Source organism: Bos grunniens, chromosome 2 (genome assembly GCF_055505025.1).
Source record: "Bos grunniens cultivar Pamir isolate PY7600 chromosome 2, Bosgru_T2T1.0, whole genome shotgun sequence".
Lineage (NCBI taxonomy): Eukaryota > Metazoa > Chordata > Mammalia > Artiodactyla > Bovidae > Bos > Bos grunniens.
Window position 1 is genome coordinate 52,187,683 of NC_141166.1, and position 24,950 is coordinate 52,212,632.

At 38.4% G+C, this 24,950-nt stretch overlaps 1 protein-coding gene across 1 annotated transcript in view; it reads left to right on the forward strand.

Annotated features, from left to right (window-relative positions):
- Positions 1 to 24,950, forward strand: part of DNAH7 (dynein axonemal heavy chain 7) — a 259,815-nt gene that overhangs the window by 13,539 nt on the left and 221,326 nt on the right. The window contains 3 exon segments of the mRNA XM_086366894.1: positions 7,906 to 7,968; positions 13,074 to 13,182; positions 13,919 to 14,066. Of these exon segments, the coding sequence (XP_086223020.1) occupies positions 7,906 to 7,968; positions 13,074 to 13,182; positions 13,919 to 14,066 (320 nt within the window).

The following is a 24,950-nucleotide window of genomic DNA, read 5'->3' on the forward strand; positions in this document are numbered from 1 at the left end:
ATCATAAATGGATGTTGAATTTTGTCCAAGACTTTTTTTCTGCACCTATTGAGATGATCATATGGTTTTTATTCAGTTTGCTAATGTGTATCATGTTGATTGATTTTGCAAATACTGAACCATCCTAGCATCCCCAGGATAAGTCCCACTTGTTAATGGTATATGACTCTTTTACTGTATTGTTGAATTTGGTTTGCTAAAATTTTGATGAGGACTTTTACATCTATATTCATCAGTGATATTGACCTGTAATTTTCTTTTTTGTGGTGTCTTTCTTTTTTGTGCTGGATTGGTTATCAGGGTGATACTGACCTCATTAGAATGAGTTTGAAGGTATTCCTTCTGCAATTTTTTGGAATAGTTTGAGAAAATGGGTACGGATTCTTCTTTAAATGTTTGGTATTGACTTGTGAAGCTGCCTGGTCCAGGATTTTGTTTGGAAGAATTTCTGTTTTATCACTGATTCAGTTTCATTACTGGTAATTGGTCTGTTTAAATTTTCCATTTCTTCCATTCAGTCTTGGGAGATTGTACATTTCTAGATTGTCCATTTTATTGGCATGTAACAGTTCATAGTAATCTCTTGTGATCCTTTGTATTTCTGTGATATGTTATAACTTATTTTTCATTTCTGATTTTATTGGGCCTGATTTTATTTATATTTCTGATTTTATATTATTTTATATTATTTTTATATTTTCTGATTTTATTTATATATTTCTTGATGAATTTGGCTAAAGGTTGATCAATTTTATCTTTTCAAAGATAAAAATTCTTAGTTTCATTGATCCTTTCTATTTTTTGTTTTTTTCTGAGTCTGTTTTGTAAAGGTCTGTCTAGTCAAAGCTATGGTTTTTCCAGTAGTCATGTATGGATGCGAGAGTTGGACTATAAATAAAGCTGAGTGCTAAAGAGTTGATGCTTTTGAACTGTGGTGTTGGAAAAGACTCTTGAGAGTCCCTTGGACTGCAAGGAGATCCAATCAGTCCATCCTAAAGGAAATCAGTCCTGAATATTCATTGGAAGGACTGATGCTGAAGCTGAAACTCCAATACCTTTGCCACCTGATGCAAAGAACTGACTCATTGGAAAAGACCCTGAGGCTGGGAAAGACTGAAGGCAGGAGGAGAAGGGGACAGAGGATGAGATGGTTGGATGGCATCATCGACGCAATGGACATGAGTTTGAGTAGGATTTGGGAGTTGGTGATGGACAGGGAAGTCTGGTGTGCTGCAGTCCATGCAGTCACAAAGAGTCGGACATGACTGAGCAACTGAACTATTTTGTATTTTTCTGCTCTAATCATTGTTTTTTTTTTCTTCTATTAATTTTGGGTTTATTCTTTTTCTATTCTTTAGGTATAAGGTTAGGTTGTTTGCTGAGGTTTTCTTATTTCCTGAGGTTGGCTTGTATTGCTATAAACCTGTCTCTTAGAATTGCTTTTTCTGTGTTTCATAGATTTTGGATTGTGTTTTCATTTTCATTAGTCTCCAGGTACTTTTTATTTCCTCTTTGATTCTTTAGTGGCTCATTGGTTGTTTAGTAGCATATTGTTTAGCTTCCATGTATTTGTGGGGTTTTCTTTCAGTTTTTTTTCCTTATAATTGATTTCTAGACTCCTACAGTTATGATCAGAAAAGATGCTTGATATGATTTCATTCTTCTTTAAGTTATAGGAACTTGTTTTGTGGCCTAGCATGTGATATATATCCTGGCAAATGTTCCATATGCACTTAGAAAGAATGTGTATTCTGCTGCTTTTGGTTGGAGTGTTCTATATATATGATCTATTAAGTCCATCTGGTCTAATGTATTGTTTAAGGCCAGTGTCTCCTTATTACTTTTTCTGTCTGGATGATCTGTCCATTGATTAAGTCAGGTCGTAAAGTCCCTTACTATTATCCTATTATCATTACTTTCAATCTCACTATTTTACCTTTTAGTCTTCCTTCTACTTTTGTAAGTGGTTGATCTTTCTTCACTGTGTATGTGATTTTTTTCCTTTCATTATTTCATATTTCACTTAAAGAACTCCCTTTAACATTTCTTATAAAGTCAGTTTTGTGATGCTGAACTCTTTTTAGTTTTTGCTTGTATGTAAAACTGATCTCTCACTCAAATCTGATTGATGACTCTGCCACATAAAGTATTCTTGGTTGTAGGCTTTTTTCCCCTTTCATCCATTTAACTGTATCATGCCATCTCTCTTCTGGCCTGCAGAGTTTCTGCTGAAAAGTCAGTTGATAGCCTTATGAGAGTTCCCTTATCTATAACTAGTTGCCTTTCCCTTGATGCTTTTAATATTCTATCTTTAATTTTTTTTCCATTTTAATTTACAGTGTGTAATGTTGAGGCCCTCTCTTTGGGTTGATCTTGTTTGAGACTCTCTGTGCTTCCTGGACCTGAATGTCTATTTCCTTTCCCAGATTAAGAAAGTTTTTGGCTATTATGTCTTCAAATGTGTTCTCTTCTTTCTCTTTTATTCTGGGACCCCTATAATGTGAGTGTTGGTAAATTTAATGTTGTCCTGGAGAACAACATTAAACTCATAAACTTCTTATTGAAAACTTTTTTGCTTTTCAGCTTGAATGATTTCCATTACTCTGTCATCTAGTGTTGATCTATTCCTCTATATCATCTGTCTCCTAATTTTGCCTAATTCTGTATTTTTATTTCTATATAATTGGTAAGTTTGATACTTTCCCCAATCTTGGAGAAGTGGCCTTATGTAGGAGATCCCCTGTGAGGCCCAGCAGCATACTCATCTCTGGTCACAAGAGCTCAGTGCTCTAGGGTGCCCTCTGTGTGGGCTATGTGGGCCCTTCTACCATGGCAGGGTGGCTACTGACTACCTCTTCTCCAGACTGATTGGTTGCCAGGCCCTACCAAGTATGGAGGCTGCCAACAACTGGTGGACAGGGCTGGGTCATGAGAAGGCTGGTTGCACAGCTCCAGGCAGTCCTGGAGCTAGTGCCAGCCCACTGGTGGGTGGAGTGGGGTCTTGAGGGGGGCTGGCTGCAAGTCTTGGTGTCCCAGAGCTAATATCAGCCTACTTGTGGGCAAGGTTCCAGGACTGAGGGTGCTCCTGGGACTGGTGTTCATTTGCTGTTGAGTGAGGCAGTGTAATGTTGCTAGTGCTGGTCGACTGGTGGTTGGAGTTACATCTCAGGATCTCTGGCTTTGAGGGTCCCAGAGTTGCTGTTGGCTCCACTGGTGGGTGAGGCCAGGTCCCAGTGTTAATGCTGCCTCCCTGGTGGGTAAAGCCAGTTCTTGATGTGTCTGTCTGCAAGGTCCAGGATCTGGGATCTGATGTCTGCCTGATGGTGAGTGGTCCAGTTCCTGGGCCCCTCTGATGGCTAGGGCCAAATTTCTAGGTGGCTGGGAGCTGAAAGGGGTTGATGGCATCTAGTCTGCTGGTGGGTGAGGCTGTGTACCAGTGCTGGTAAGCTAGAGGGAGGGTTCTACAACAGCACTTGCTAGCACCAATGTCCTTATGGTAGAATGAGCTCCCCAAAATGGCTGTCACCAGCATTTGTGTCTCCAAGTTGAGTCCCAGTTGCCTCCTTCCTCTCTGGAAGGCTGTCTGGTATCAGTAAGTGGGTCTGACTTAGGCTCCTTTCAAATTATTGCTTCAGCCCTGGGCCTTGGAGAGTGTGAGATTTTGCATGTATCCTTTAAGAGTAAAGTCTGGTTTCCTAGAGCCTTCTGGCTCTCCCAAAAACAAGTATGCTGGCCTTTAAAGCCAAACATTCCAGGGGCTTGCCTCACTGGTTGGAGGACCTCTTGGCTGGAGAGCCTCATACAGAGCTCAGAGAGATTCCTTCAGGAGAATCTCTGCAATTGAGATTATTCTCCTTTTTGTGAGTCACTTGACTATGTAACATCTCTGTCCCTCATACATGCCTTATTGTGGTTTCTTCTTTATATCTTTAGTTGCAGAATATGTTTCTATAAGTCTTCAGGTCATTCTCATTGAGAGTTCTGTAACTATTTGTGATTTTGGTGTGCCCATGGCAGGAGGTGATCTCAGGGTTTTCCTGCTCTGCCATTTTGGCCCTAATTCCTTTCTCTTTACTTTTTAAAGGCTTGGTTAACCAATTTATAATTTTTATTATGATAAAGTCAATTATTTTAAGGTCAGTTTATCCAACTCTGTAAGACTGAATTATTAGTAGGCCGAGATGGAGCAGATTATCAGGGTAGGAGAGCAGGATAAATACATACACAAATTATATTTCAGACAGAATTTAAACAATAAGAGAATTACCAAGAGAGTGCTATACATATTTAAAAATTGCTCACCTGCAATTGGAGGGTTTTTTTAAAAATCTAAATTTAGTATTGGTCTTGAAGAAAGTGTTGATTTTAACAGGGATATTGAGAGACACATTGGTGGCTCTGTTAGGGTACTTAATACTAGCTGAAATAACAGACAGACCCTCAAATCTCAGAGACTTAACCTAACAGAGATTACCCCTTGATCATGTGAAGTCAGATGAGAATCAGTTAGCTCTCCTTCACCTTATAGCAACACTGGCAGAAACACTTGCCTCCTCACTGGCTGTGGCAGGAATGAGACTGCTATGAATGAGGCACACCTCTTCTTAAACTACCTGATGTGGTGGTCACTTTTCATTGGCTGATTAGAGTTACAAGGCTATGAAGTAACTATAACAGATGCTGAGAAGTGAAAAGTTTAGAGCATATTGAGGAGGCTTTGAAAACCAAGATGAAGACTTGTGTTTACTTTAATACAGGGCCTTTTGATCTTTCTGACCAGGGGAGCAGAGGTTCAGAGCTGTGTCTTAACAAGGTTATGTGACCTTCAGTCGCTAGCATTTTCTGCAAATCAAGGTCCATTATCTCCTATTGCCTGGTTTATTAAAAGCTGTTGAACTATCCTTGGTAATGACTCTGGTTTCCTTCTCACTGACCTTATTTATTGCTACCAGGACGGTTAATACACCTTTGTGTGTCATTGCGTGATAAATACCACGATGGTGTAATTTATCACACAAACTGTGATGCCATTGAGGGTGCAAGTGCTACTGCTAATGCTTAGGTAAGAGGTGTGAACCGGGACTGTCTCCAGCAAACCGGGACTGGAGGTTACTCCAAGAGGAGACAGTGATGGTTCTCTGCTGCCAGCCAGGCCGATCAAGCCTCCAAGCCCATGTCTTCTATAATATAGCAGCAACCCTATCCAGCCCTTTCTTGTCCCTGATTTACATCTTTACTCAAACAAAATGTCTGAAAAGAGGCCTCACTACCGTAATCTAACCAAGTGCTTCTCTGTCTTTCCGCACTCAATCCCTTTACCCAGTTTTATTGTTTCCTTTGTACTTACCGCTTCCTGAAATTGTGTTATATTTATTCTAAAGTAGCTATCTCTATCCCCACTAGAATGTAAGCTCCACCAGGGGAGGGACTTTGTTTTGTCCATATCCAGTGCCTTAAAGAGAGCTCGACACATGGTAGGAATTCAGTAAATCATTTTCTAATATTTGAACTGTGGTGTTGGAGAAGACTCTTGAGAGTCCCTTGGACTGCAAGGAGATCCAACCAGTCCATTCTGAAGGAGATCAGCCCTGGGATTTCTTTGGAAGGAATGATGCTAAAGCTGAAACTCCAGTACTTTGGCCATCTCATGCGAAGAGTTGACTCATTGGAAAAGACTCTGATGCTGGGAGGGATTGGGGGCAGGAGGAGAAGGGGACGACAGAGGATGAGATGGCTGGATGGCATCACCGACTCAATGGACATGACTTTGAGTGAACTCTGGGAGTTGGTGATGGACAGGGAGGCCTGGCGTGCTGCGGTTCATGGGGTCACAAAGAGTAGGACATGACTGAATGACTGAACTGAACTGAACTGAACTGAATAAGAAAATTGTCATACCTTCTACTTCACCATCAACCCCAATATCCCCTCCCAAATAATCATTTGTGCTACTGTTGTTGCTTGTTGCTGTCTTCAGTAAGCTTGTTGCTGCTACTCTGTCTTCAGTAAGCTTGTTGCTGCCACTCTGGGAGATGCAGTTGAGACTCAAGGCTAAGTTTCCATCCTTTCTCATTTTGGAAGTTTCTTTGAATACTGTGTTCCACACCATCTCCTATCCTGCATGAAAGCATATAATTTTTAACACTGACTGAACTGTGTACTTTGTGGAGGCAGAGACTACCTCATTGAAAAGTCCTCATGGAGACTTCCCTGGTGGTCCAGTCGTTAAAAATCTGCCTTGCAATGCACGGGATGTGGGCTCAATCCCTGGTCGGGAACTAAGACCCCACATTCCCCAGAGCAACTAAGCCACTGTGCCATGACTAGAGAATCCATGCACCACGACGAAAGATCCCATATGATGCAGAAAAATAAATATTTTTTTAAAAAGTCCTCATGCATGCAATACTCACAAAAGTGGTACACTACTTACTCACAGAGCTGTAAAGAGAACTGAATGAGGTAATTTTTGTAAACTTCTCAATACATAGCACATGGTGTGATCAATATAAAATATATTCTCATCAATATAAAGATTGACAAGATAATTAAAATTATTTTTGTACTGTGTACTGTATCTTCAAAATCTATACTGTTAAACACATCTCACTTCATATGAGCCATATTTCAGGTGGTCAGTGGCTCCAGGTGGCTAATGGATGCTGTTTTGGATAGTGTAGCTGAAAACATAGAAATGGCAGATACAAAGCCATTCCTTCTGGGACTGTGGGAGAGAGGCTCAGGGAAGAGACTTGGAAGATACATTCCTTCTCTGAAGCCTACATTAAGATCTCTTGGAGAGGAAATGGCTGTGGCCCACCTGGGTGGCAAAGGCATTTGCTGAAGTTTTGTAGGCTTAGGCTGGGAGGTAAGAAAACCATGTGCTTGCATGTGGAAGAATTTGAAAGGAAATCTCCCTCTGCCATGTAAGGGCAACTTTCTGGAAAGCTGCCCTTAGGGATGCCCATGAAAACCTGCCACCCTGCTGGAGGGGGTCTGCCACTGGGTCAGCCACACACCACAGGCTGGGAAGGTGCCCATGGGCAAGGATGCTAACTGGCAGCCATACCATGGAAACAATGATAAAACCCTGGAACCAGAAAGAGAGTCCCCTCCTCTCACAGAGTTGTTTTGATACCTTTTATTAGTTCTGGTTGGCAAAAGACAGATGTTCAGAGTCCTGTTCAAGAATCACAAAGGAAGGCAAAAAGGGTAGATTTGGAGCTGAGAGCAAATAAAATGACCATTAGCAAAAAGCATAACATATATGTATTTTTAAATTTATTTATTTTTAATTAAGGGATAATTGCTTTACAATATTAAATTGTTTTGGTTTCCGCCATAGATCAACATGAATTAGCACAACTTATATTATCTGCTTTATAGATGGAAGTATGATTCTCGATAGTGCCTTCTCTTACTAAGTGAAATTCCTACCATGGAATCATACTCTACTCAAACGATCAGCACTTTTTCCTGAAAGTTGCTGCTAAGAAGTACATGTTACTTCCAGTAACTTGAGGATACGTTAACCTGAATACACTATCAGCTTAGTAAGTGGAGCATTCTGGTTATCAGAGGACAAAAATGGTATTTTAGTGATAGAGAAGGGAGATGGAGCAGAGTAAGACCTGGACACTAATGAGATTCAGATAAATTCCAAGGAGATGATGTAATGGACCAGAGGCTTTGCACATTTTTAAAGCTTTCTGATAGGTATTGTTGGATACGATTTTCCTTTCTTGCCTTGCCATATTCCAAGACAAACATTGAGAATTTAAAAAAATAGTAGAGTATGCCTTTGAATGAATATTTTGGATACTAAGTGCTTTACTCTAAAATTTGATTGTGAGAATAAGTTTTAGCTCTAACAGAGTAAACCTTTTTTTTTTTTTTTGCATGTAGGATAAATCAGCCAGCAAAGAAAAACCTAAGACACCAGGAAGAATTTTACCACAATTGGCTACGGTAATTTACATGTACACTCCCATTGGGTTTTAGCCCTTTTTAAAATGTTATTCGTTTTCAAACTCGTAAATAAGTAACTAAAATTATGATTTTTAATTTTGTGCTCAATTTGATTATTTTCTGTTTGAGAAATTCTGAGGTGCACATAAAATAAAAAATAACTATCTTAATAAATGTAACCTATAATTTCCTACTATTCTCTACTGAATATTTGAATATTCTGGATAGAAATGTTTCCAAGGTGGTCTAGCAGAAATATTTCAGTGTTGGAATTAGGGAGTGAAGCTGGGGGTTATGTCTTGTCACTAATGACTCTGCCATCTAAGGGAGTCACATACATCTCTGAGCCTCAGTTTCTGAGTTTGAAAGTAAGAAGGGTTATTGATTTTTGAGATGCATCTTCCAACACTGAAATTTACCATCTTTTTAAAATTTATCATTATGATTATAAATTGTCATTGTTCTGTGGAAGAGGCAGTTAACAAACATTTTCAGTTGACAAGTACTGGGAAAGATATACTTGACTGTAATAAATTTTTCCATTTAGTAGTTACATTGAATTTAATGACATTCAGTGTGCTCTTGTAACTCCTGGAAGTTGAGCTTAAGTGGAGGTTCAGTGCAAATAATGTTGTTTTTTTTAAATTGTGATAAAATATGCATAACATACAACTGATCATTTAAACTGTTTTTAATCTATAGTTCATTAATATTAAGCACAGTTGTATTGTTGTACAGCCATCACCACCATCCGTCTTCAGAACTCTTTTTATATTGCCAAACTGAAACTCTACCCATTAGACACTAACTCTCTGTTTTGCCCTCTCCTCAGTCCACAGCAACCAGCATTCTTTCTGTCTCTATGTATTTTCCTATTCTAGGTACCTCATGTAAGTAGAATCATACAGTATTTATCTTTTGATGTCTGGCATATTTCACTTAGTATAATACTCTCAAATTTCGTCCAAATGATTATTTTTTGAAAGATATTTTAAAAGCTGAGAACAAACTAATAAAATTGAATTTATGTTGCTTTATACAGAAAGATTCCTGATAATTTAAGATGGAGGATGTTTTTCACTTATAAAACTTGACTTACTATTCTTAGATAAAGTAAATGAACATTTCAAAATATACATTTTAACTGAAAATTTTTTTAATAATGCCAGATTATGCTGCCAAGTTCTATAGGATTGAGGCATATCTTTTCTGTGGTTCTATAAAATCTATCTTAAATTTTCTAGCTTAAAATACAGGACTTGAAATGGAATAGACACATGTTTATTTATTTATTTTTTTTTTTTTAAAATCAGCCCCTGCTGCTGCGCATCGCCTCACCACACGTTCTCAGCTCAGTTTATGTGTCTACACCCTCTCTGCCTGTGAGGGCCAGGGCCCTGCCGTCCGCAGCTGCTGGGCTCCAGCCACCCTGATCTGGGGTTCCCCTAGACACATGTTTAAAATTTAATAAATTTAAAAACAAAATTACCCTCAGTTTGTTGCATCTTGTTAGTATACAGGTTTAGAGATGTAAACTCAATTAAAATTTTCTGACTTACTAGTCAGTGGCTGAGTTGAATACTAATCCCTTCTTGTCATTGGCATATACTAGTCTGAAATGCTTTTTTCGGCTATTTAAACCTGGTTTCATGTTCTTATTTGGCCATATCTTGCATTTTTCAGCCTTCTTTGAGTTTTATGTGTTTTAGGGGAGATCATATTTTTAAGAGATTTTAAAAAGTTCACTGACAAACAACTAAGAAACTTTTATTTGAATATTAAAATTTGTTCTTGGATAAAATTTTCCAGCAGTAGTTAAAACTACTGTAGTAGTGATTTTCATTCCAGGCCTTTGTTTCTGGTGGTGATCCTTGTTGTTGAAATCAAGGGTGACCCAGTGCTGGGGGCTCTGATCCTCTCTGAGCTGGGGACCTGATTCTAAACCTTTGTGAACATCTCACTCACCTGAAATCCTTTATGGAGCAAGATCACAGCAGAAGATTGGCAAGGCAGATGAAAGGATGGAAAAGCATTGACTTACTGTCTTAGCTTACTTTCCTATGAAAGAAGAGCTTGAAAAAAGGATTTGTGTGCAGGTAGTTTATTTAAAAGTAGCAATAAAGGATTGGGAAGAGTAAAACTAAAAGCCAGTGCAAACATGGGCTATCAAGTTCTGAATATGAAAGGAAGACACAGATTCAATTGTCAGTGCTTAAAAATAAGTACATTTTACTTCAAAGGCTGCCCATCTGGGTTTCTTGAAGAGCCGTAGGTTCTAGCAATAGTGGGTCTGTATTCTGGCATTGTAGTAGCTGGCTCGAGCTAATTATCTGTTGCATTTTTTTAAGACAGAGGTTTTCTCCCTAGGCCACAGTCCCCAAGGCCCTGTAACGTTTCCTAGCACTGAAGCTGGGTGCTGATTAGCTATCATCACTAGCTTTACTCCCTCTTTTATGATACTTGCCAGAACTGTGTAGGTATAAGAATTTATGACCCCTGCCTTAAATGATAGAATGAACGTGTGAGTTGCCAGGGTAATCTAGTTGATAAAGTCATGAGAATAGGAAGATCCTCTGGAGCTGGAATGTAGAGAAACTCATTAGCATTGGGGTCCAGCAAGATAGAAGGCTGAAAAATCACTTGCCAATGTCTGGGGCTGAGTAAACTCTGTGGAATAAACACCCATGTTAGGTAATAGGCACCCATATCAAACCAACAGCAGAGCGAGCACTTGCTAATGTATTCCAAATGTCACACACCATGCCATTCACAGGCTTTAATGTGATTTGCTGTTGTGTGTTTATGCCTTCTTTCAGTTCAGTTCAGTCACTCAGTCATGTCTGACTCTTTGAGATCCCATGGACTGCAACATGCCAGGCCTCCCTGTCCATCACCAACTCTCAGAGTTTACTCAAGCTCATGTCCATTGAGTTGGTGATGCCATCCAACCATCTCATCCTCTGTTGTCCCCTTCTCCTCCCACCTTCAATCTTTCCCAGCATCAGGGTCTTTTCAAAAGAGTTGGTTATTCACATCAGATGGCCAAAGTATTGGAGTTTTCAGCTTCAGCATCAGTCCTTCCAATGAATATTCAGGACTGATTTCCTTTAGGTTGGACTGGTTGGATCTCCTTGCAATCTAAGGGACTCTTAAGCATCTTCTCCAATACCACAGTTCAAAAGGATCAATTCTTTGGCGCTCAGCTTTCTTTATAGTCTGACTCTCACATCCATAGACTACTGGAAAAACCACAGCTTTGACTAGATGGACCTTTGTTGGCAAAGTAATGTCTCACCTTTCTAATATGCTGTCTAAGTTGGTCATAACTTTTCTTCCCAGGAGCAAGCATCTTTTAATTTCATGGCTACAGTCACCATCTGCAGTGATTTTGGAGCCCCCAATAATGAAGTCTGCCACTGTTTCCCCATCTATTTGCCATGAAGTGATGGGACCAGATACCATGATCTTAGTTTTCTGAATGTTGAGTTTTAAGCCAACTTTTCACTCTCCTCTTTCACTTTCATCAAGAGGCTCTTTAATTCTTCTTCACTTTCTGCCATAAGGGTGGTGTCATCTGCATATCTGAGGTTCCTGACATTTCTCCTGGCAATCTTGATTCCAGCTTGTGCTTCATCCAGCCCAGCATTTCTCATGATGTACTCTGCATATAAGTTAAATAAGCAGGTTGACAATATACAGCCTTGACATACTTCTTTTTCTTCCATGTCTAGTTCTAATTGTTGCTTCCTAACCTGAATACAGGTTTCTCAGGAGGCAGGTCAGGTGGTCTGGTATGTCCATCTCTTTAATAATTTTCCATATTTTTTTGTGATCCACACAATCAAAGGCTTTGGCATAGTCAATAAAGCAGAAGTAGATTTTTTTCTGGAACTCTCTTGCTTTTTCGATGATCCAGTGGATGTTGGCAATTTGATCTCTGATTCCTCTGCCTTTTCTAAAACCAGCTTGAACATCTGGAAGTTCATGGTTCATGTACTATTGAAGCCTGGGTTAGATAATTTTGAGCATTACTTTACTAGTGTGTGAGATGAGTGCAATTGTGTGGTAGTTTGAATATTCTTTGGCATTGCCTTTCTTTGGGATTGGAATGAAAACTGACCTTTCCCAGTCCTGTGGCCACTGCTGAGTTTTCCAAATTTGCTGGCATATTGAGTGCAGCACTTTCACAGCATCATCTTTTAGGATTTGAAATAGCTCAACTGGAATTCCATCACCTCCACCAGCTTTGTTCATAGTGATGTTTCCTAAGGCCCACTAGACTTCACATTCCAGGATGTCTGGCTCTAGGTGAGTGATCATACCATCATGATTATCTGGGTCGTGAAGATTTTTTTTGTATACTTCTGTGTATTCTTGCCACCGCTTCTTAATATCTTCTGCTTCTGTTAGGCCCATACCATTTCTGTCCTTTACTGTGCCCATCTTTGCATGAAATGTTCCCTTTGTTTCTCTAATTTTCATGAAGAGACCTCTAGTCTTTCCCATTCTATTATTTTCCTCTATTTCTTTGCACTGATCGCTGAGGAAGGCTTTCTTATCTCTCCTTGCTATTCTTTGGAACTCTGTATTTAGATACTTATATCTTTTCTTTTCTCTTTTGCCTTTCACTTCTCTTCTTTTCACAGCTATTTGTAAGGGTTCCTCAGACAGCCGTTTGGGTTTTTTGCGTTTCTTTTTCTTGGGGATGGTCTTGATCCCTGCCTCCTGTACAACATCATGAACCTCTGTCTATAGTTCTTCAGGCGCTCTAAAAATCTCATCCCTTGAATCTATTTGTCACTTCCACTGTATAATCATAAGCGATTTGACTTAGGTCATACCTGAATGGTCTAATGGTTTTCCCTACTTTCTTCAATTTAAGTCTGAATTTGGCAATAAGGAGTTCATGATCTGAGCTACAGTCAGCTCCCGGTCTTGTTTTTACTGATTGTACAGAGCTTCTTCAAGTTTGGCTGCAAAGAATATAAGATGTCCTAATTTGTTGGAGAAAATGTCTGTGTTTATACATTCTTATGCATTTCATGAAAAAAAAAGCCTTTTTTCTATCTTGTTTTGTTGATGCTATCTAAAATTTCATATTTCAGGTGAGTACAAAGCCCCAGTGGCAGCAGGCAGCTCCATCGTTCCATTTGAATGTAAAGCAGGATGAAGATATTCCAGAGCAGTTTAGTGTTAAAAATGAACAGTCATATGGTAAGAACTCTAATATTCTGTCTTAGGTTTAAAGAAATTTCCTGGAGGGAAAAAAAAAATCACAACATGTAGTTAAAGCAATGAAAGTGGAAAGTTATAATTATGTTTATATCAAATGGAAAAATTTACCCCAAAAGTGTTTCCTCAGAAAATACTTGATTTCACGTCTTAGTTGTTTCAGACTATTGCAAATGCTATAAAGGCTGATATTTTAGGAATTGCAATGTTTATAATAAAACTTTGAGTAACTGTTTTCAGAATTTGCCTCTGTGTCAAAGACTAATATTTTTTCTAAGGGGGATTGTAATAGGTTGTAAACATTACTTCTAAATTATTTACATTAATATTTTTATTTTGACTTATTAGATTGATTACAGTAAATGTTAACATCTTTTCCTCATAGTTCTTTAAATTTGCTAAAATAATTTTACATTCTGTGTTTATAATGATTTTAAGAAGGTTCTATGCAAAATCGTTGAAAATTTGAGTTTATTTGCATTTATCAAAATATAAAATTAATTGAGTATTCTTGAAATAAAGCTTTCTATTATGATGGCATCAAAGGAGATTGAGATTAGTTTAACTTCAAGAAAGGAAATGTGGTTACTTAAGAACTTAAAGAATGTAGTTTTTTCATTAAAAGATACTTCAGTGTTTTATTTTAACCTCTTAAACATTTTAACTTACTTTTAAAGATGACTAATTTACACTTTTTTTTTTTTTTTCTTAATTCAAGCTGAATACAAGGAACGCTTTGGGAAAAAGGGCAGGTTACTTGACCAGATTGATGATAGTCATGCTGGACCATCTACTTCCAGAGGAAAGAGCAAATCTCCACATAAAGAACGAGAGAACTTCAGAAGCACCCTTGTTAATGTCATCATGTAAGTTCTGTGAGCTAACCAATGTGTGTTACCCTAGTTAGAGTCCTTGGAAACTCTTTAATCTAAAATTACAAGAATTCTGTGCATCTCTAAGGATTCCTGAAAGCCTTGTTGAAATGAGGTTAGGTTATAAATAATGAAAGATTAAGCTTAACTCTATTAAGGTGTCCCATTTTTAAATATCATGAGCTGAAAAGGTATGCTGATGAGAATGATCAGTGAAATTCTGTAATAGGGGTAGAAGAGAGTTTTACTCAAGCCAAATTTAGGACTATAGTCTGGGAGATGCAGATTCAATATGCATCTGAATTCGTAGTCCTCTAGACTACAAAATGGGGGAGGCTTAAAAAGGCAAAAATCAAGAATTATATTTGGAACTGGCAAAAAGGAAGGATGCTTGTTCAGTAAGGATTGGTTGGGGTACAGAATAGTTGCATAGTTACAAGGAATTGTAGCTGACAGCTGCTGCTGCGTCGCTTCAGTCATGTCCAACTCTGTGCGACCCCACAGATGGCAGCCCACAGATGGGATTCTCCAGGCAAGAACACTGGAGCGGGTTGCCATTTCCTTCTCTAATGCATGAAAGTGAAAAGTGAAAGTGAAATCGCTCAGTCGTGTCCGACTCTTCGTGACCCCATGGACTGCAGCCTACCAGGCTCCTCCGTCCATGGGATCTTCCAGGCAAGAGTACTGGAGTGGGGTGCCATTGCCTTCTTTGAGCATAACTGGTGGTATCCTTGAGGTTGATAACAGTTCAGAAAATACAGGTCCTCAGTTATGCGGGAATATGTCTGAAACCACATGCACCTGGCTCAGTTTTAAATGCCTGAAACAGTTACTCCATTTAGATTTTTAAATTCAGTCTTCTCTTTAAGAAATTCAGTCTTCTCTTTAATGATTAAAACAGATGTACAACGCATGTTTGGTAGGGCATAAGACAGGCTGTTGAGAGTTAGCATGAAGTTCAAGCCAAATCATGTATAAGCCAGAATGACTTCCCTGAACCTCAATATGTGAAAATTTCTTCTGTCAGGTGTCAATATTAATACTTGTTATTGGTTGAGAGAATGGGCTCAATGGGCTTTCTGGTTTTAGGTATGGTGGTTGGTGGAAGATTTAGGGCAGTTTTTTCCCCCATCTTGTTTTATTCAGGTGATGAGGTGAGTTCCCTGTAGTTGTAGATCTTTTTGTGCATAAAAGGAAGGAACTGCGGTAAAGTGATCAACAGCATGGTCAGGGCAGGGCTTGCCCAGTCTAAAGTGCAGATCTGTTTACAGGGTGCAGTACAGATGCAAGTTACCAGTTCCTCTTTGCCTGTTTTTTTTGTTGTTTTGTTTTTCCATTGCTTGGTGCTAGTTGTTCAGTAGCCCGTTTCTTTCAGTATGACTCAAGGTGCACACGTTGCCATTTGTGAAAAGAGTTTAGTGACACATTACACTGTCACTCCCAGGAAAGCCCCGTTTTACTGTCCCCATGTGACATCTTACTGGCTGGATAGGCATCTTGAGGGGAGGGCAGTGGTCACTGTGTGCTACGAAAGGAAGGCAGTCTCGTGGGCTCCTGTGCAGTTAGAACCCAGGCAGGCGCCTCTGTGGAGTGGCTAGGAGTTGGCTTTTGCCAGGCACCACTGGACATTACCAGCTTGGCCCACTTATACCACCTTTTTTCAGTTAAGCTCTCTCAGATCACACAAACTGTAAAATCAACACTTCAAGCCATGGGTGGGTAGGCCTCTGGTTACAAATTCTTAGAAGCGACTCTTTCACTTCCCAGTGTCCTGGTCAAAACAGACGGTCTTTTTGACACTACGTTCCTGTGCCTGTCATTTTTGGCCCTCCCCTGGTTGAAGATAGAGCCTATTTGGGGTTGCAGCTTTATACAGGGGTGTGGGTTTGAATTTTCCATTTAACTCTAGCCTACAAAGTCATCTCCTGACCTACATGAACATTAAAGTCCAAGGCTCTCTCCCACAAGGGCAGCTGTAACCTCAGGGCTTGGCTGTTCTCTGCCTTATCATTCCGTCTTTTTCCTCCTGAGTATTTCCTTTTTCCTTGAGAACTTGGCTATGCATTCAAAGGAACTTTGTGACATTCAGTGTTTATAGAATTGTACAGGGAGATTTTTCAGATTATCTTTTCTGCCGAGTTGTAAGAAACAGAAGTATCTTTTTAGCCATAAAACTCACGTCCATTGAGTCAGTAATGCCATCCAACCATCTCATCCTCTGTTGTCCCCTTCTTCTACCCTCAATCTTTCCCAGCATCAGGGTCTTTTCCAATGAGTCAGTTCTTCCCATCAGGTGGCCAAAGTATCGGAGCTTTAGCTATCAGTACTTCCAATGAATATTCAGGATTGATTTCCTTTAGGATTGGCTGGTTTGATCTCCTTGCTGTCCAAGGGACTCAAGAGTCTTTTCCAACACCACAGTTTGAAAGCATCTGTTCTTTGGTGCTCAGCATTCTTTATGGTCCAACTGTCAAATCTGTACATGACTATGGAAAAATCGTAGCTTTTAGACAGTCCTTTGTCAGCAAAGTGATGTCTGTGCTTTTTAATACACTTTCTAGGTTTATCATAGCTTTTCTTCCAAGGAGCAAGCATCTTTTAATTTCATGGCTTCAGTCACCCTCTGCAGTCATTTTGGAGTCCAAGAAAATAAACTCTGTCACTGTTTCCATTTTATTCCATCTCTTTGCTATGAAGTGATGGGACCAGATGCCATGATCTTACTTTTTTGAATGTTGAGTTTTAAGCCAGCTTTTTCACTCTCCTCTTTCATCTTCATCAAGAGGTTCTTTAGTTCCTTTTTGCTTTCTGCCATTAGGGTGGTGTCATCTGCTTACCTGAGATTGTTGATATTTCTCCTGGCAATCTTGATTCCAGCTTGTGTTTCATCCAGCCTGGTGTTTCACATGATGTACTCAGCATATAAGTTAAATAAGCAGGGTGACAATACACAGCCTTGATGTACTGCTTTCCCAATTTGGAACTGGTCTGTTGTTCCATGTCTGGTTCTAACTGTTGCTTCTTGACCAGCATATGGGTTTCTCAGGAGGCAGGTAAGTTGGACTAATTACAATTCAGTCTGAGTTTCTGGACTTCAGTAGCATGTTTAATCCCATTATTAGTTATTGGTATTCTTATATATGTAAGCTTAATTCTAACAACTTATTTTGTATTTTTTTACTATGTGTTGCTTTATTTAATCTTTTTTATTATTTCTATTGAATCGAATATTAGTTATTGGTATTCTTATATATGTAAGCTTAATTCTAACAACTTATTTTGTATTTTTTTACTATGTGTTGCTTTATTTAATCTTTTTTATTATTTCTATTGAATCGAATTTTCTATTTTCTTCCTTTATTCCTATTGTCTTAAAAGTTATAAAATGTATTTTTATTGTTTTAGTGGTTACCCAAGCATTTGAAACCATGTATTACGGTTTATAGGGGGCTTCCCAAGTGGCACATTGGTAAAGAATCCACCTGCTAATGCAGGAGATGCAGGTTTGATCCCTGGGTTCCAGAAGATCCCCAGAGGAGGAAACAGCAATCCACTCCAGTATTCTTGCCTGGGAAATAATCCCATGGACAGAGGAGCCTGGCAGGTTACAGTCCACGGGGTCACAAGACTCTGACACAGCTGAGCAACTGAGCACACACAAGTACACACACACATTGTAATTTATATTTTCTTAAGTTTAAAATGCATTTGATTCATTTTCTCCCTGAATAATATGAAAGGACTTTGGAGTACTTTAGCTTAGCTCTGAACTTTCCTTGCATTTTTCATGTGATTGCTTATTTTATTTCTACCAATAGTTCTATAATATTTTAGTTTTACCAAGTCCTTAAATTCCCCATTCTCTTTTTTTCCTAAAGTTAACACTTACTTAGATTTACTAACATGTTTTCTAGTTTTTTAGAAAATAGTCTTTGCATTCTGCTTCTTACCTCTAGGTTCATTTTCTTTCTTGCTGAAGTCCATCCCTTAGTAGCTCTTCCAGTGAGAATCTGTAGAGAGTAAACCCAAAACTTTCATTTTATAAAGGTCTCCACTAATTTTGCCTTTCTCTTGAAATGATGAGTAAGCTGGCTGCAGAGTTAAAGGATAATAGCAATTTTCCCCTACAAATCTGGAAAACATTAGATTGAAAAATATTAACATTTTCCCCATTTGGTGGTGGTGGTTTAGTTGCTAAGTAGTGTCCAACTCTTGCACCCCATGAACAGTAGCCTGCCAGGCTCCTCTGTCCATGGGATTCTCCACGCAAGAGTCCTGGAGTGGGTTGCCATTTCCTTCTCCAGGGGATCTTCCCAACCCAGGAATTGAACGTGGGTCTCCTGCATTGCAGACAGATTCTTTACCAACTGAGCTACAAGGGAAGCCTCCCCTAGCTTTATTGACAAATAAAATTAAAGCGTATGATGTGATGACTTAATATACACTGTGAAAGAATTTCTACAGTCAATTTAGCACATCCATCACCTGACATATTTAAACCCCTCCCTTTTTTTGATAAGAATCTTTAAGTTTTACTCCGTTAGCAAATTTTATTTACACAACACGGTATTTTCTATAGCCACATAATGGCATGTATTATTGTTGATGAGAAGCCTGTGTTGCTTTATTTGTTATTATTTTGCAGTCTGTGTTTGTGCAGTTTGTCTTTTCCTTTTTTCCCCTGAATGTTATATTTTCATAGTCTTCTATACAGGCTTTAAGAAACATAGCCTTATTAAGATATAATTTATATACCATTAAACTCACCTATATTAAATGTACATTGAATGAATTTTAGTAAATTTCTATTGTTGCACAACCTTCACCAAAATCCAGTTTTAGAATACTTCTGTCATCCATAAATTCCCTTTTGCCCATTTCAATTAATCCTCTCTACCACTGGTTGCCCGAGGCAATCATTGATCTGCTTTCTATCTCTGTAGTATTATCTTTTCTAAAATTTCACATAAATCGAATTGTACAATATGTATGTATTTGAAATCCATCTTGCTTATTGTTTGGGGCTATTATAAATGATGCTGCTATGAGTTTTGCATGCAAGTCTTTTCGTGGACATATGTTTTCACTTCTGGGTAGATACCTAGTTGTAGAAATTCTGTGTTATGTGTTGATAGGAGGTATATGTTTAAGACAATTCTAAATTTTCTTTTGCAAATCATCATACTATTTTACATTCCCATAAGAATGAATAAAGAAGTTTCTAATCTCTCCACAGTCTTGCCCATGCTTTGTCTTGTGTTTTGTCATTCCAGTAAATGTACTGTTGGATCTTATCACGGCTTTAAGTTGTTATGTCTCTAATGACCAATAACGATGGACATCTCTTTTGTAGTTGTTTGGCATTCACATAATTTCTTTGGGGAATTGTCAATTTAAATCTTTTTGTTTTTCAGTTTTAAACTTTTTGCCCATTATTAAAAATCGGGTTGTTTGTCTGATTATTGCACTGTAAGAGTTTTTTATATATTTTCTATGGAAGTTCTTTATCAGATATATCCTTTGAAACTATTTTCTTTCAGTCTGTGGTTTATCTTTTAGTTTTCCTAATGGAATTTTTTAAAAAGCAAAAGTTTAAAGTTTGAAGCTTGATTTATTGATTTTTTAATAGTTCATTCCTTTAGAGTCATATCTAAGAACCTTTTCCTATCATAATATTGTAAATATTATGTTTTCTTAGATGTTTAGCTTAACTCTAGTTTTAGTTTTGGCTCTCACATTTATATGTATGCTTTATTTCAGTATCTATGTTGTGAGGTAAGTGTTTAAGGGTTTTTTTTTTGCATATCAATATCCAAATGTTTCAGCCCCATTGGTTGAAAAGACAGTTTTCATTAAATTACCTTGGCACCTTTGTAAAAAATCATTTGACTGTGTATAGGCTTCTATTTCCCTTCAACTGTCTGTGTTTACACTGCTATCGTGTTGTCTTGATCTCTATGGCTTTATATTAAGTTTTGAAATCAGGTAGTTTAATTCCACAAAATTCTCTTTCAAAATTGTTTTGGCTATTCTAGGTCTTTTGCATTTCCATGTATGTACACTTTAATATCATCTTGTCATCTTCTTTATAAAAAAAAGAAAAGCATACTGAGGTATAGTAGACAATGTATTGAATCTGTAAATCAATTTTGAGAGAATTGCCATTTCGATAATATTGAGCCTTCCAGTCCATGAACATGTTATTTCCCTCTATTGATTTAGATTTTATTTAATTGCTGTCAATAGTGTCTTACATTTTTAATGTACAAATCTTAGACTTTGAAAGACTTATTCTTAAGTGCTTCTACTTCTCTTTTTGATGTGAATGAAGTTTTTAAATTTCATTTTCTGGTTGTTCTTTGTCAGTATATAGAAAAATTGACTTTTGCTTGTTAATTTTGTACCATGAGACCTTACTAGTTACTAGTTATGGAGCTTTTTAAAAGTTTCCTTAGAATTTCCTACATATCAACCATGTTCTCTGCAAATATAGATTTATTTCTTCATTTTCAGTTTAGATGTTTTTCTTTTCTTTCTCTTTCCATTTTGCTCTTGGTAGATCTTTCAGTACATTGTTCAATAAAACTTGTGACAATGAAATTTCAAATCTTATGGGGAAAGCATTCAGTCATTCACATTTATCTATCATGTTAAATGTAGGTTTTTAAGATATTCTTTATTAGATTAAGGTAGTTTTTTGTAAGGTTTTGTCATGAGTGGGTGCTGGATTTTTGTCAAATGCTTTTTTGATGTCCATTGTGATCATCATTTGATTTTTGTTATTTTTTAAATATGGCAGTTCAGTTCAGTCAGTCTGTGACCCCATGGACTGCAGCACGCCAGGCTTCCCTGTCCATCACTCTGTCTCAGAGTTTGCTCAAACTCATGTCCATTGAGTCAGTGATGTCATCCAACCATATCATTCTCTGTTGTCCCCTTTGCCTCCTGCCTTCAGTCTTTCCCAGCATCAGGACTTTTCCCAATAAGTCAGTTCTTCACATCAGGTGGCCAAAGTATGGGAGTTTCAGCTTCAGCATCAGTCCTTCCAATGAATATTCAGGACTGATTTCCTTTAGGATGGACTGGTTGGATCTCCTTGCAGTCCAAGGGACTCTCAAGAGTCTTCTCCAACACCATAGTTCAAAAGCATCAGTTCTTCAGTGCTCAGCCTTCTTTATGGTCCAACTCTCACATCCATACATAACTACTGGAAAAACCATAACTTTGACTAAATGGACCTTTGTCGGTAAAGTAATGTTTTTGCTTTTTAATATGCTGTCTAGGTTTGTCATAGCTTTTCTTCCAAGGAGCAAGCGTCTTTTAATTTCATGGTTGCAGTCACTATGTGCAGTGATTTTGGAGCCCAAGAAAACAAAGTCTGTCACTGTTTCCTTTACATTAATTGCTTTGTATATGTTAAAGAAATCTTGCATTTCTTTTAACTTCGTCATTGTTTATTTTTGTGTAATCCCTTTTATACATTTGTTAAACTTTTAAGGATTTTCACGTCTACAAATGAATAATATGAGACTGTACTTATCTTGTGTTGTCTTTGGCTTTGGTATCAGAGCACTACTGGCTTCTTAAAATGAGTTGGGAAGTGTTTCCAACCACTCTATTTTCCAAATGAATTTGTGTAGAATTTGCATTAGTTATTCCTTACCTGTTTGATAGAACTTATTAGTGAGACCATCTGGACCTGCACTTTTATTTGTAAAAAGGTTCAGTTCAGTTCAGTCGATCAGTCGTGTCCGACTCTTTGCGACCCCATGAATCGCAGCACGCCAGGCTTCCCTGTCCATCACCAACTCCCGGAGTTCACTCAGACTCACGTCCATCAAGTCAGTGATGCCATCCAGCCATCTCATCCTCTGTCGTCCCCTTCTCCTCCTGCCCCCAATCCCTCCCAGCATGAGTCTTTCCCAATGAGTCAACTCTTTGCATGAGGTGGCCAAAGTACTAGAGTTTCCGCTTTAGCATCATTCCCTCCAAAGAAATCCCAGGGCTGATCTACTTCAGAACGGACTGGTTGGATCTCCTTGCAGTCCAAGGGACTCTCAAGAGTCTTCTCCAACACCACAGTTCAAAAGCATCAATTCTTCAGTGCTCAGCTTTCTTCACAGTCCAACTCTCACATCCATACATACTAATTCAATTAGTTCATTTGATATAGATCTCATCATATTTTTTATTTATTCTTGAATCATGTTTAGTACTTTTTTGCCTTTTAGGAATATTTTCTTTTTATTTAAATTGTCTAATTTGCTGGGATACAGCTGTTCAGATAACTTCCTTGTTCTTAGCCTTTGTGCTCATTTCCTCCCTTCGTACCTGTTGACTGCAAATCCAGACCTTTTTTTCCAGGAGTCTCTTAAGGCAGATTTCAGTCTCTGCTGCATGAGTTATTGTTTCTGGTGTTTTAAATTGTTTCAACTCTTCTGTGTCTTCTTTTCATGTTCCAGAAATTTGTTGAAATAATTCCTCAACTGATGACCCTCTAGTTGCTTCACAATCATGGGCTAACATTACTACCATTTTCACAGAAAAACTTGAAAAAATAGATGTTTGTGTTACTATCTTGAATCAAAAATCTCTATTGATAAAGAGAAAAAAATATCAATTTTGTTCTTTCATTTTTGTAAAATAAAATACACCATATTTTCCCTTTAACCAGGTACAGTGTTTCTAGCATTGATTGATTTATTTCTGAAAGGGATGTTGCTTTGATGAAAAGAGCATGGCACTGTAGAAGCACTTATGGATAATCAAATCCTTGTTTTTATATTTAATTAATGATGTGTAAAGGGGAAGTTATTTAATCTCTTTGACATTGTTTCTTCATCTATACAGTGGGAATAATTATATCACTGTGCCCTGTAATAGTAGGTGTATGATTTAGAGAAAATATATGTGGAACTATTTAGGGCCTGACTAGGTGATCAGTAAAGAGCTTCTATTACTGTCTCCAGTGAGCAGAATTTTCGCCTGTGGCCACAGAAAAATAGAGTCATGGAGTGTTAGAGCTGAAAGGATCTTCATTCTGATGGCAAGAATTTCTGCAGCCTCTCTTGTTGCCGCCAGCCTCCTATCTCCTCCCCTCTCCCAACCTTGCTGCATCCTTTTAGGTCCATGTTACTCTCATAGAGGATGAAATTTGAATGCCAGGATTCAGCAAATTAGATAAGATAAGCATTTCTGCCATTAAAAAGAAAAACAACCCAGTTATTAAGGTCATATACTTTATAGTGGCAGAATCTGAGCCCAGATGTCCTGATTCCTGAAGAACATGATGGTCAGTAGTATCTTTTTACTATGCAAACACCAGAATAATAAGGTGATTTCTTTTGCCGTTAAAATAACCCTTCCCTTTCCAACCACAGAATATCTTGATGCTCTCACCAGTCCTTACATACGCTTATTCCCTCATTTGATAAACATTTATTACTTTGTCTTAAAAGACAAAAATCCTAAATCCTAAAGGATTTCAGTTCAGTTCAGTTCAATCACTCAGTCGTGTCCGACTCTTTGCGACCCCATGAATCGCAGCACGCCAGGCCTCCCTGTCCATCACCAACTCCTGGAGTTCACTCAAACTCATGTCCATCAAGTCGGTGATGCCATCCAGCCATCTCATCCTCTGTCATCCCCTTCTCCTCCTGCCCCCAATCCCTCCCAGCATCAGAGTCTTTTCCAGTGAGTCAACTCTTTGCATGAGGTGGCCAAAGTACTGGAGTTTCAGCTTTAGCATCATTCCTTCCAAGAAATCCCAGGGCTGATCTCCTTCAGAATGGACTGGTTGGATCTCCTTGCAGTCCAAGGGACTCTCAAGAGTCTTCTCCAACACCACAGTTCAAAAGCATCAATATGTTCTTTTTATTTAAATTGTCTAATTTGCTGGCATAAAGCTGTTCAGATAACTTCCTTGTTCTTAGCCTTTGTATTCATTTCCTTCCTTGGTACCTGTTGACTGCAAGTCTTGACCTCTTTCAGGAGTCTCCTAGGCAGATTTCATTCCTAAATCTACATACTGAATTAAACTGAGACATTACCTGAGACACTGCTTGAGACATTGCCTTGACTCTTTTCTCTGGTCCATTTAATTGAAAAGAGTAAGTGTAAAGCTCACAGAATAGTGGATTCCTAGATTTTCAAAAGATGAAATAAGTCATAAGATCCATTCTGAGTACCTACTTTGGTATGATATTTAAGACAGATATTTAATAAACCACCTGTCTCCACTCACTGGACAGTTAGTGGGAAAAAGTATTTTATTACACTGTCACTAACCTGTATCCATCCCAGATGAAGTTGGGATCTGCAGCATGATACAGTCAATGATAAAGAGGATAAAGCTGTTTGAGAACAATTTATTGCTTTGAAGATATGAACATAGGAGCCCCACAGGAAGTCGCAAAATGTGGATCATATCTGGTACAGATTTTGAAGTAAATTATAGCTAGAAACATTACAGTATTGTATGAACAATCAGTCAACAATAAATACATCGCAGTGTATGAACTTCTATGTCACTTGTTGCTAACTTTTAATGTGGCCCGAGAAATCTGAGAGATGGTCTTTGGAAGAATATATCTGTGTCTTTGGCAAAACTATACTCAAAGTCTTTCCCATCCATGCTTTTCTAAACCTCATTTATAAACGCTACTGCTGCTAAGTCGCTTCAGTCGTGTCTGACTCTGTGCGACCCAACGGACAGCAGCCCACCAGGCTCCCCCGTCCCTGGGATTCTCCAGGCAAGAACACTGGAGTGGGTTGCCATTGCCTTCTCCAATGCATGAAAGTGAAAAGTGAAAGTGAAGTTGCTCAGTCGTATCCGACTCTTCGCGAACCCATGGACTGCAGCCTACCAGGCTCCTCTGT